Genomic DNA, 12,852 nt, shown 5'->3' with positions numbered 1-12,852 from the left:
ATCTTGGGGAGAATAAAGGAGGATATGAATAAAGAAAGATCTTTCTCCTAAATGGAGAAACTAAATAAAGATGGTTTCTTTATAAACTTAAAGAGAATTTAGGGTTGTTCAGCAGTGGACATGTGGTTTGGTCAGATCCCTGTAGCATTCAAGCAGAGGCTATTGCTCTGTTTTCTCAGTAATGTTTTACATCCAAAGCATCTTTGCATCAAAGGCCTGTAGCCCCAGCTCCCATCTGGTCCAGGCGGCAAGTCCCCTTTTCAGCCTCCATGTCAGGTTGTCCTGCAACCTCTGCCTCTGCTTCTCAGCCGGGCTCAGGAACTTTTGATGGGTGTGAACTCTCGCAGTAAACAAGTTCCACAGGTTGATTTGGGTGGTCAGATCCAGACGTTAAAGAAACAGCAGTCATGTTTATGCATTTTAATGAAGATGGAATCTTGTTCTGTAGGAGTTAATTGCATTTATTAATGACTTGCAGGGTGTGCATTCTGAGGAATCCAGGTTTGGCATCCTCCACTTACATTTGCAACCTTTGGAAAGGAAAAGGGTTGGTGTAGTTTTCACGCCAGCTGACTATGGAAAAGTCACCTCCCTCATCCTAATCCGGTAGGTGTGTCCCTTTCTCATTGGCTGGCTGACTCTCTTTCTCTCAAGAATCTCTTTAGCTAAGAGGTGACGTTGACTCACTCAGGCCCTCAGTGATGAGCTGTGTCCAAGGGTAGGAGAGGCAGTGGCTGAGGAGAGCGGCTCCCTGAGGCTCCGCACTTAGGCCTCCTGTGTGTCAGGTTCCTGCCTTGTACCGTGGGGAGCGTGTACCCACCTCGCCAAGGGCGGTGGTACCCTTCCCGCGGCATCTCAAACACCGTCACAGAGGGCAGAGCATACACGTGAACACACACACACACACACATCCACACTTACTTTTCTGTCCTCAGCTCAGAAGAATAATTGAAACGCTGCCATATATGTTTTCATTCCGTGGTGTTTGGATTTACACTGTTCTCATGTCTCTCTTGCTTCTGGAATTCTCTGTAGCCCCAAAGGGCAATGGAAAAAGTCCTTAGTTGAGCCCACTGGCTTGTTTTACTTCTTTTCCTTCCTTCTAAATGAACAATTATTGCCAGCTGATTTAAGCAGCTAAATGTTTTTCATTCTGAATTTTTTTTTTCCTCTTTACTCTTTATTGAGTCTTCTTTCAAAAATTTACAGTAACTACAGATCTCTGTTGAAGCTCTCTCTGCATTGGTGAGACTTCTAACACAAATTTAATTTTTTCATTAATGACGTTTTAGTTATATATATCTTTTAAGCTTTTCCAGTGTCATTCCAGTTGGCAAAAGACTTTCTTATTCAGGACTTCCTTTAATCTATGAGTTTGTTCTTCTGCAAGTGAGTGCTGCTAAAAAGAAAATGCACTAAGATAAAGTTCTTAAAAGAGTCTGCTTGTTCATTGTAAAACAACTATACACGCCCTCTGCCAAAAAAAGAAGTACCCATAAAGCACTCATACTGCATCCATGGTTGTCTCCAAGAAAAATACGTTGGCGACTGTTTGAATTATAAGCTGAATTAGCCACTCTTTTTCATGGAACACCATTTTTACTTGAAAGGATGATTAGCAGAAAAACTGTGGTTGTTTCAGATTCAGGTGCTTGGCAAACGTTTTCCTGAAAATGAACAAAGTGAGCTTGTCACTTCAAGGGTAGTGTTTGTTGCCAATGATAAAATTTGAGCATTCGCATGAAAAGTAGAGTTTTGGAAAACTTGTATCTGCCACTGTGAGCTTCACAGCTTCTCAGTACCTAAAGTACTTTTCTATTAACCATAGTGAGGATATTAACAAATGTGATTTTTATAAGTATAATGAAATTTGTCAGCATTGGGAAGATCTACATATCACAGTGAACAGTCTTTTCCAAATAACTAATTATGATAATCCAAAAATCATCCCTGGTAAAATGTGCAAGATAGACCACTGGATTTTAATGTAACAAACTATGAAAATTCATTAATATAGTTTCAGATTTCACATCATAAAGAACCTTCAGGAGACTTCACTTGTTGAATATTGGTGTTATATCAAAGATTTGCCACATAGATAACTAAGCACAGGGAACTGTATTCAGTACTCTGTAAAGACCTATATGGGAATAGAATCTAAAAAAGAGTGGATATATGTATATGTATAAGTGATTCACTTTGTTGTACAGCAGAAACTAACACAAGATTGTAAATCATCTATACTCCAATAAAAAATTAAATTAAAAGAAGAGACTGTTTTGTTAAGCATTTTAAGTAATGCTGACTAGAACAAACTAATAACTAATGTTCTAGTAAGCATTTTAGTGCCCTGCTGACAACGTGTGTCCTTTTAAACCCATTCTCTGTTGAAGAACTAAGGTCATGGGAAGTGTAGAGATAAGCTTTACCTCATCCCAGCTTAAGCTGTGCCAGGCTTGAAAAGAAAGTCTCAGTTTTTTATAGTAGTTAATTTAGTTTTGGTGGTTTCTGTATTGAGAGACACCACATTTTTCTGTAAACAGTATCACTCATCTAACATCACTTTAAAGGCTTTTAAGTGGTTCAATAAAGGTTTTAATCCTTTAGATGAAGGTGTAAAGATATCTCAGTGTATTTTGCTTCTAGGGTTTACCTTAATGGCAACTGACTTTCAGTACAGTCTGCATCATTTAAACATCATTTCCACTGAACTTTCCATCCTAGGAATCCTGATTTCAGTTCATGAAAAGGCAAAAGCTAGTCTGAATTACTATTTGACTGATAAGAACTTGAGTAGATACATGCTATTTGTAGGATGCTATTTTAAATCTTTGGTTCGAAAGGTAGGATAGGATTTCATTTCTAGAATTATCCCTAAGGGAGAATTTCTTACAGTCACAGTTACTATGAAAACTCCTTAATTCACCCTATACACAATTTTTATCAATTTGTCTAAATTTGTTAATGTTTCTTTGTGGCCCCCCAGTTTACTCCTTCACTTTTTGTCTCTTGGAGGTCTGATCACCACCCTGGTGCCCGGTTAGAAAAATATAGGTTTCCATTCTCGGGTGGAAACTGGAGAGCGATCCTGGTCATTTGCTGGTTCTTGCCCACTCAGCTTGCCTTGACGCCGCCGGGCTTGGCAGTTTCTGTGCTCTGAGATGGCGGGAGATGCCACACTATTTCAACTGAGTTTTTCCTCAAAACTTAAAAAATTTTGTTTTTCAATTCAAGTTCATTGTATCTTGCGACACCTCGATTGCAGTGCATTTTTAGTTGCATCTCCTTTCTCTGTAGGAATAACTTGACTGTTATCGACATGATTGGCGTGGAAGGATTTGGAGCAAGAGAGCTACTGAAGGTGGGCGGGAGACTTCCTGGCACTGGAGGTTCACTGCGCTTTAAGGTGCCCGAGTCCACACTGATGGGCTGCCGGAGACGTGAGTCCCTGCGTGTGGTCCGTGTGTGTGGTCTGTGTGTGTGGCACTCGGACAGGACAGGCTTGGTGCCAAAGCCAAGAGCAAAAGGAGATATGAGAAGATTCTTTTAAAAATTTACAGTAAATTCATTGTATTGATGCTAATAATGAAATCAGGCAAACATTTGAGCATATGTAGGCTGGTACCACTTGATTAGAAACAATAGCCTTAGATATTTAACCCAACTTAAATAATAGGTATGGGGGGGAAAGTATAATGTTAAGTTACCAGTAGAGTGTCAAATATTTAAGATAAATAGTGTGAAACTGTTAATTTGGTTATCAGTTACCTAATCCTAAAAAATCACACCAAAATGATAAGTAGAGAGAAGGCTGAAGGTGAACTAACCACCCTTTTGCAGTAATGGAAATGTTCTACGTCTGTGTTGTCCAGTACGGCAGCCACTCGCTACATGTGGCTAATGAGTGCTTAAAATATAGCTCGTGTGACTGAAAGACTCAATTTTTAAATTTATTTAATTTAAATTTAATTTAAATTTAAGTAGCCATATGTGTCTAGTGGCTACTGTATCAGACAGTGCAGATTTAGAAATGTGTTTAAGTGTTCCATTAGAAAATTCTAAGTTTTACATGTATTTAAATTAAATGCTTTTAAACTATTTATATTAGTTCCAAGAACTTCCTTAAGAACTAAGCCAAAAGTAAAACAATAGATGTAGAATGTTTTTGGTAAATTCTGTCTTGTTTTCCTGTTATTATTTTTAATTTCAGGAACACACTGAAAGCATTTTAGTGTAACAGTATGTTTCCTGTGGAGAAAACTGATTGGTGAAACCATTGGATAATTTGTAGAGCTATTTTAATGCCTGATTGTAAATTTTTTTGTTTTAGAAAACTATGCTAAATGAGCACTGAGTTTGAAAAGACTGGCCATTTTGCATTCAAAATCTTCATCAAAGTGTTCATTTTTTTTCATTCATTCATTCACTCATTCATTCAATAGTTTAGAGTTGCCTGGAAAGTTAGAGTTATGGAGGAGTATAAACCGTAGAACCAGATAAAATGTTAGTCCTAATATGGAATAAATTGTGGGTTATAAATTTATAGGAATATTTTAAAAATCGATACTTCTTCCTTTTTTAAACTCCCAACATGAAATGTGCTCTCATTATTTGCAAGGATTTAACTATTTACTACCTCTTCATGTAATGGGAGTTTGAACTGTGTTTCTAGTGTCCATGATGGTTTTACACAGAAGCACACAAACCCTCCAAACTGGTCCTGTCGGGTGTGAATGAGGCTCCCGGGGCACAGGGTGCATGGTGGCTCGTGGTAAATCCAAACTATTAAGCTTCTGAGAAGAATAAACTTTTCACCTTAACCTTTAATCAGTAAAAGAACAAAGAAGAGATTTGGGTTACTTTGGGTACGTAGGCAGATCACTTAACTTAAGAAAAACCTTGACTAGTTAAGTATTTTTATCATATTCTGGTAGTAGAATCTAGAACCGTTCTAGAATTTAGCTAGGAATCATACTTTGAGCTTGTATTGAATTTTTTTTTTACATTTTAATCATGTAGATCATGGTTTGTGGATTCAGTAAATGTTGATTCAGTAAATTATTTTAAATAAATTTTTCAGTTCATCTGTACTAAATATCACTTTTCATCCTCACTAGAACTGAAAGACAGCAAGCAAATTTTATCAATTACAAAGAACTTTAAGGTTGAGAATATCGGACCACTTCCTATAACTGTGACATCTCTGAAAATTAATGGGTATAATTGCCAAGGTTATGGATTTGAAGTTCTAGACTGTCAGCAGTTTTCCTTGGACCCCAACACATCCCGGGACATCAGCATTGTGTGAGCACTGGACTTTAACCTCATTTCAGTTTGGGGTCACATTTACTATATTGTGGGGAAAAACTTTTTTTCATTGGTAAGACGTCTTGAGTTGTTTTCATGTTAGTATTTATCTTGCAGAAGTAAGAAATTCTGCTGCCATTATGATTATTCTGTTTTGTGCCTAAAATTAAAACCATCAAAGTTCGTAAAGATGCCTCTTGCTGTCAGGTTTACTCCAGACTTCACCTCTTCCTGGGTCATCCGCGAGCTGACTCTGGCCACCGCGGCAGACCTGGAGTTTCGCTTCACTCTCAACGTAACCCTCCCTCATCACCTGCTGCCTCTGTGTGCGGACGTGGTTCCGGGACCCAGCTGGGAGGAGTCGTTCTGGAGGCTCACCGTCTTCTTTGTCAGGTAAGCTGCCACCTTCTCCACTGTTCCTCCCTCACTGAGTGGAGACGCCATCCAGCCGAGTTGCATGGAAATGTATATTGCCCGGTGGGATCAAAGCATATGAATTGAGTGGAATTTTGACATTCGTGAAGTAGACAAAGTAGTTCCTGGTATGCTTGAAGAGAATTTACTATTCTCTAAACTAATTGTAGGAGAGTCATAGGACCTAGGAGTGTAATGGACAGTTGTGTTCCATATATGTTCATTGGCCGTCCCGGTGGAAGATGTGAATGTTATACGTAACATTTAGGATATATGAACATCATCTGTGACATAGGATGTGTTATTAGCTCAGTGCAACGGCAGTTTGAGATTAGAAGACTAGAATGACCCTTTAAAATGTGATTTTATCCTGGAAATGTCTTTAAAAATTGAACTGGTATGTCAGAATTATAAATATTCACATTTTCAGAAACAGTTTTTTTGAATCTTTAAGAGATGTCAGAAATTATGGAGTCATTCCATATCCATAAGATACGGAATCTTAATAGCATTTCTTTAGACTTTTCCCATCGATTGATTCACCGCTCTTCTGTAGAGCTAGTCTTTTTTTTTTTTTTTTTTTATTGGCATATAGTTGATTTACAATGTTGTGTTAGTGAGCTAGTCTTTTTAATGCCAGTCACAACCGGGCAGTAATGAACCCCGTTGCTTTCGTCCTCAGTTTGTCCCTGTTGGGTGTGATTTTAATAGCCTTCCAACAAGCACAGTACATTCTGATGGAGTTCGTGAAAACGAGACAGAGGCAGAATGCCAGCTCCTCTTCACAGCAAAGCAATAGTCCGATGGATGTAATCAGCTCCCATTCTCACAAGTAAGAATTCTTGTAGTGTGGGGAGAGGGTTCTCACCTTTGGTATGACTCATTTCTGATTTTATTTTAAGGTCATATACATTTTGGTTCCAAATTTGTTTCAGTACCGTTTTCTTTAAGTCGCTGTTGTGACAGCTGCACCATTTCTTTCATTATAAGGTAGCCTTCACGTAAGGACTTAGTTTATTAAACTCCTGGAGCTTTGGGAGCACGAAAGGTGAGAGCTCCTTGGTGTACCCCAGACTGCTCCTTCTTTCTCATGGAGTTAGAAACAGAGAGGGAGAGGTTTACTTGGTTTGCCTTTATGTTAAATGTTTTTCTTCTTAAATCCAGAAGCAATTGCAAGAACTTTCTCGATACCTACAGCCCCTCTGATAAAGGTCGAGGGAAAAGCTGTCTTCCGGTAAACCCCCCGCAGAGCAGGATCCAGAACGCGACGAAGAGGAGCCCGGCCACCTACAGCCATTCGCAGAAAAAGCACAAGTGCTCGGTCTATTACGGGAAACACAAAGCCAGTGCAGCCGTCGCCGGCAGTGCCAGCGCCCCCGCAGAGGACAAGCAGGCCTCGGCCCCAGGCGGCTCCCTGGCTGCTGCTAAAGAGGACGCCTGCCCTGCCGGGATGGGCGAGACCTGGGTGGGCCTCAAGTACCCAGGTGGCCTAAACGTCAACCTGCAGAAGAATCTAACTCTTCCCCAAAACTTACTGAGTAAAGAAGAAAACACACTGAAAAACGCAATTGCTGTCAGTAATACTTCTTCCGAGTGTCACGTGAAGGAGGGAGTACAGACATGTATGTTTCCTAAGGAAACGGACCTTCAGATTTCAGAAAACATAGCCGAGCTCAAGGAGCGAGAGGTCTGTCCTCTGAAGACCCCTAAGAAACTACCTGAAAATCACTTGCTGAGAAATTCACCTCAGTGCCAGTCAGACTTGCCAGAAATTTCCAGGAAAAATAATGGTAATTTTTCCATCCTCCTTGGTGACTCTTCTCTCTTGTTTGTCTCCAGTCTGTTCTTAGTGGAATTTGTTCTCATCTATGACTTTAGTTTGAACTGTGGCCGCTGAATTTTTAGTTCACACACAAAGTTTTATTAGCAAAGGTCTAAATGTTGAAATACCATTTCTAAGAAGGAAAGTTTAGGACGGGACACCAAGTTTTTAGAGCATCGTGGTTAAGAAGTTTACTTTTTTCAGTCCATTCATTAGAATGATGTGAATATCATATTGTATTGTTGGAATTTATGGACACCTCTTCCGAAGTATCTTTTTTTTTTTTTTTTTGCGGTATGCGGGCCTCTCGCTGCTGTGGCCTCTCCCGTTGCGGAGCACAGGCTCCGGACGCGCAGGCTCAGCGGCCATGGCTCACGGACCCAGCCGCTCCGCGGCATCTGGGATCTTCCCGGACCGGGGCACGAACCCGCGTCCCCTGCATTGGCAGGCGGACTCTCAACCACTGCGCCACCAAGGAAGCCCCCGAAGTATCTTTTATCTTGGCTTTTCAGACTGTTTGCAGAAATCAATCAGTCTATGACATGTTTCTGATGGAACAAAACTTAACAACTCTCTGTATGTAACAGCTGCCACCATTGCATGCTCCTTCTCCCTGGTTCTTCTCTGGTCGTGTTCCTTGGTTAAAAGAAGGTAGATGTTCTCTCGCAGCAAACGCAGTTAATAAAAATGCAAGCAAAACTAGACTAGGAAGCCTACCTACACATACATTTGTCATTAAATCTTTAACTGATCCCTCTGGCTTCTGGCATAAGAGCCTGTGCTTATTTTTGTGTGTTTATCCTGATCATTTCGATAAGCACATTTCTACTCCCATTAAGAGTCAGCTTTTTGACACTTTTTAATCTGGAAGAATCAGTTACCTTTGATCTTATTTGAAACATCTAAATATAAATAACATCATATTTTTCACTTCTTGGTATTGTAGAGAAGATTGTATTAATAGATTGGCTGATTCTAATGAGCTTGATGCATTTAGTAGGGAAAATACCAACCTGAATTTTAAATGTTCCATCAAAGGACGTTTCTAATTCAAAAGGAAGGCAGGGTCCTCTGAGTAGAACATGGTTTGGGCGATTTGTGCATCACTCCCAGTGCCCCTTGTTCCTCCCTGTTGGTGCCATTTCCCTGGCAGCAGTGCGCGCGCTTGAAGAGGACTCCTGTTTGCAGGGCCAGCTATCCCCACGGCCTCTCCCCCAGTGTGTGAGTGCGCCCCCTGGATGAAGCCTCTACCAGATCTCCATGAAGTCGCAGCATTCCTTGTCTGAGGGTGTTGATGGCGGGGCAGAGGGGTGTCTGTTCATCCATTTCTGTCCTGACACTGTCTAGGGCCCAGACTACAAAACTCTTGTGAAAGGGTGAAATTATGGAGTGAGTCTAGCTGGGTTTTTCTCTTGTTTCATGTGTCATTTAGGCCTGAGGACAGTATTTGACATAGGCTGACTTTACACAAACTTCAAGTCAGACTTGTTTGAGGGACTTGCTCCTCCAGAAGTGCGTCTTCTGTGGTCCAGGGCATCCATCAGACATCTGGGTAGATGTGCCTGCAGAACGCAAGGGCTGTGGCCTTGTGGGCGGGTGGATGGGAAGGCCTTCTGCTGCATCAGAGCTCTTTGAAGGGCGTGGGCCAGCCATGTAATGCCGGGGGGGTCAGAGGATTCGACTTGGTGCTCCTGGATACTCTTGTCCAGTACATGCTGTTTAATGCCCGTAGTTGAGCCTGGATGACCATATAGTATCTAATAACACTTCAGCAAGTGTGAATAAATTGAACAAGGGAACCCACAAACATAGGGTTTGCTTGTATCATTGTAGATGGCAAACCCGCCCCGAACCTTTCCTCCCTGTACAGATGACTGGTATGCTTACGATGCTTTAAATGAAAACCAATCTCTCACTTCAAGAATTTTTTTAAAACTGCTCTTTAGCTGACTTGTCAGCCTGTTAAGCAGTATCAGGGTGATTGCTGGTCAGATCACATAAGATTTGATGAAAGAACTTTGGCTTTCCACCATGTTCATACCAGCAAATTCAAAGGTGCTAATTTGCAGCCCTGTATTTCTCGCCAGAATTAATCTGTCAGCAGGAGGTTCCTCACAGGGAAATCCATTCACTGACATGTATTTGGTTCTGACTGTTTTCTGTTTACATCACTGTTCTAGGAAAATATCAAAGAGGTTAAAAAGTAAACAAGCGGCCTGCCGTCAATTTACAATTTAAACATTTTAAAGAATTGAGAATTTTAAAAATAAGAAAGGACTGAGAAATTTAGGGGAAGCAAATTGTAGTTTGAAGGTAAGATACGGAGTCTTTTGGTCATATTGAGGGTTCAGGGTTCCTTTGTCAGAATTTGAAGGAAAGCATTGTAATAAGCTGGCAGATGGCGACAGGCAGGGGGTCACAGGGTGTAAAGGACACTCAAGAATGAGAAAACCAAAAACGTAAGAACCTTCCAAGTTTTCCCTTCCAACTTTGAGCATCAGTTCTTTTCTTATTTTGAAAAGAATTTCACTTTGTGTTTCCATCTTAAGATCCTTTCTAGAATCTGAAGAAAACAGCTTCAGTCTTGCGAGCTGAACCGATGGCCCCTCGGGAACTTCCACTCACTCAGTTGAAACCAGTCAGTGTCTGTGCCACATTCTAGCCATTCTCCCAAAGTACACAGACGTTCTTAGAACCAGGTCTAGTGACAAGACTGCCTTTGGGAAGGGGGACTGGGGAGGTGACCTTTCTCCCGAGAGTGCCTGAAATGGCATCCCGAACCCACCAGAACTCCTGGAGATGCCTGAAGCACTGGGCCTTTTCTTATTCTGAGACAATTTTTTTTTCTGAGGGTAACTTCTTGTGTGAGAACAAAATCTTCCAGGCTGTATATTAATGGCTCTGGCTACGTGCTCACCGTTGTTGTTGTGGAGAAACAGAGTGTTTTCTGAATAACAGAAAATGTGTCACCCCTTTCCTGCTCTTTCTCCTGCCTCCTCCTGAGAGGCCTGTAGTAAATCATAAATTAAAATTCCCGATAGAAATGCAGTCTCTTGACTTGTTTTTTGGCATCAGCCTGTCAAACAACCTTGAAACAGCGACGCCTTCCAAGCATGTGTTACATGGTCCAGAGTCTCTTGATGCTCTGACAACAGCAGGGCTTTATGTGTCATGTAAGGTGAAATTTGTCTCTTTTCAAACTGTTTATAACTGTTATTTTTTCATTATATGATCAAAATAATACAGACTTAGAATTAGGCCTAGAGGCAAATTGCTTCTGGCCTCAGGAATAGTTAGCAATTTTTTCGTTGTTTCTGCTTATAATAATGTAAAGGATAATGAACTTTTAAATTTAATAATACCCTAAAACCTTGAAATTAATAGCACATGAAAGTTTTCACTGAATTAGATAGATACCTCCAAAATTTCTGAAATACCAATATTTGCAGAAATTCAAAAAATAGTCTCATTTGCACAGATACTAGTAACTGGAAATGAAGATCTAGTGGTTTACTCAAAATATATCATACAATTAGATTTGATTCAGTAGAAATCCAAGCAGGATTCTGGCCCGTTAACTTGTTCCTGTTCTTGTATTTGTTTTGTTATCTCTGTGGCTCAAATACTCCTACTCCGTGAGATAAATGGCAGAAGAGTGTATAATGCTGTGAGTAAGCACACTTAGTAGGATGCCACGGGATGGCTCCATTTTTTAAATGAAGTGTACGCTCACGGTATTTCTGAATTCTTGAATATTGTCGTGATAGAATTTCTCAAAGGCTGAATTTGAGTTCATTTTATTGTTGGTCCTAATTCTTGGCCCCCACAATAGGCATTAGTAATTTTCGGAGAGTCTGTGCTTTATCCCTTTTTAGGGGGTAGTTTAGTGTTGGATATTAAATTTGGATCCTTCCTAAGAAACTTTGATGGCTAATACTTTTAGTGCGATTCTTGGCCTGAAGAAAACCATTTTCTCATGAATTAAGACCCTAGGAAAGTCACAGCACATTTTTGGAGGAGAATATCTATATTCCGTTCATACCGATGGCTTCCGGCATCTGAAGTGATGTCTTTGTTTATGATGTCTTTTTCTGTTTGGACCCCTGTCTCCCTTGCTCTTGGCTTTTTCCTGGCTCATTCGCGGTCCTGGATGGTTTCCTCTGTGGGCGTCTCACACCCAATCTGTGTTGCAGAGGAATTTATGCTTCCCCAGCACTTTTATGGCTACGTAATATTTACATAATTTTCCGTTAACAAAATAAAAGAATGCTTACCTTTTAAGCGTCATTGTTGAAATGTATGCATCTTGCTTTGAGTGAGCTTGATTTGTAGCTTCAGGATTGCAGGGTCTGGAGGGCGTTTGACCCCTCCTGTCTTTGGGTTGAGAGCCTCGTGCAGCCCCAGGCCCCTCAGCAGGGCCGGATGGGAGCCGGCAGCCTGCTCTGCTATGATGTATTTGCACCGTAGGCATCTACACTTTCTCAGACGGCCAAGGTGTCGTGAGGGATTTTCAGTTAAAGAAAAAAGGGGAAGGTACTGAAATCCTTTCTGATTCATATTAGATCACTGAACCCAGTTACGATGGGGTTGAAGTCTGTTTGACCATACGTCAAAGTCAAAGATAGAAGAGGAAATACACTTAGGAATTACGTCACTTGAAAAAAAAAAGGAAAGGTCACGTTTCAGATGTGGTTCCTGCCGGTGCAGACCTTGCCAGCGTGATTGTCTCGCACTTGGTTCTCACCCCGCGGGTGCTGTTCCCAGGGCAGGTGGGCGTTTCCTGCAGGAGAAGGCCCTGCCCTCCAGCAGTTCATGTGTCTCTTGGTGGTGACCCTTTATATTTCTGTCTGTTCTGGTTGCAGCTCCATAACAGTCAGTCAGGGTAGGCAGAGGAAGTGGTATTGTCATTTCATAAATAAGGAAACTGGAGCTCAGGGAGCTTAAGAGACTGACTTCTGATTAGTAAAACTAATTCGTGTCTGAGTCATGACCAGAACCCAAGATCTTACCTCCCTCTCTCCCTCCCCTAACTTAAAAAAATTGTGGTAAAGTATGTAGAACCTGAAAGTTACCATTTTAAATTGTAAAGCTCGGTGGCATTAAGTACATTCACATCATGGTACAACCATCATGTCATCCATTTCCAGAACGTTTTCATCATCCCAAACAGAAACTCCGTACCCATTAAGCAATAATTACCCGTACTCCGTCCCCGCACCCCCTGGGAGCCACCATTCTACTTTTTATCTCGATGAATTTGATGACTCTAGGTCCCTCAAACAGATAGGATCACACGATATTTGTCTTGT

At 41.1% G+C, this 12,852-nt stretch overlaps 1 protein-coding gene across 4 annotated transcripts in view; it reads left to right on the top strand.

Moving 5' to 3' along the window:
* The window catches only part of TMEM131L (transmembrane 131 like), a 160,154-nt gene that overhangs the window by 120,872 nt on the left and 26,430 nt on the right, over positions 1–12,852 (top strand). For all 4 annotated transcript variants that reach the window (XM_079919670.1, XM_079919669.1, XM_079919668.1 and 1 more), the window contains 6 exons: positions 479–606; positions 3,298–3,440; positions 5,118–5,304; positions 5,515–5,700; positions 6,404–6,553; positions 6,886–7,511. In XM_079919670.1, the coding sequence (XP_079775796.1) occupies positions 479–606; positions 3,298–3,440; positions 5,118–5,304; positions 5,515–5,700; positions 6,404–6,553; positions 6,886–7,511 (1,420 nt within the window). The remainder of the gene's footprint in view (positions 1–478; positions 607–3,297; positions 3,441–5,117; positions 5,305–5,514; positions 5,701–6,403; positions 6,554–6,885; positions 7,512–12,852) is intronic.

The sequence above is a fragment of the Stenella coeruleoalba genome (genome assembly GCF_951394435.1).
Source record: "Stenella coeruleoalba genome assembly, chromosome: 4".
In the NCBI taxonomy this organism is placed as follows: Eukaryota; Metazoa; Chordata; class Mammalia; order Artiodactyla; family Delphinidae; genus Stenella; species Stenella coeruleoalba.
Note: the sequence above shows the minus strand (reverse complement) of the source record. Positions and strands in the feature narration are given on the sequence as shown.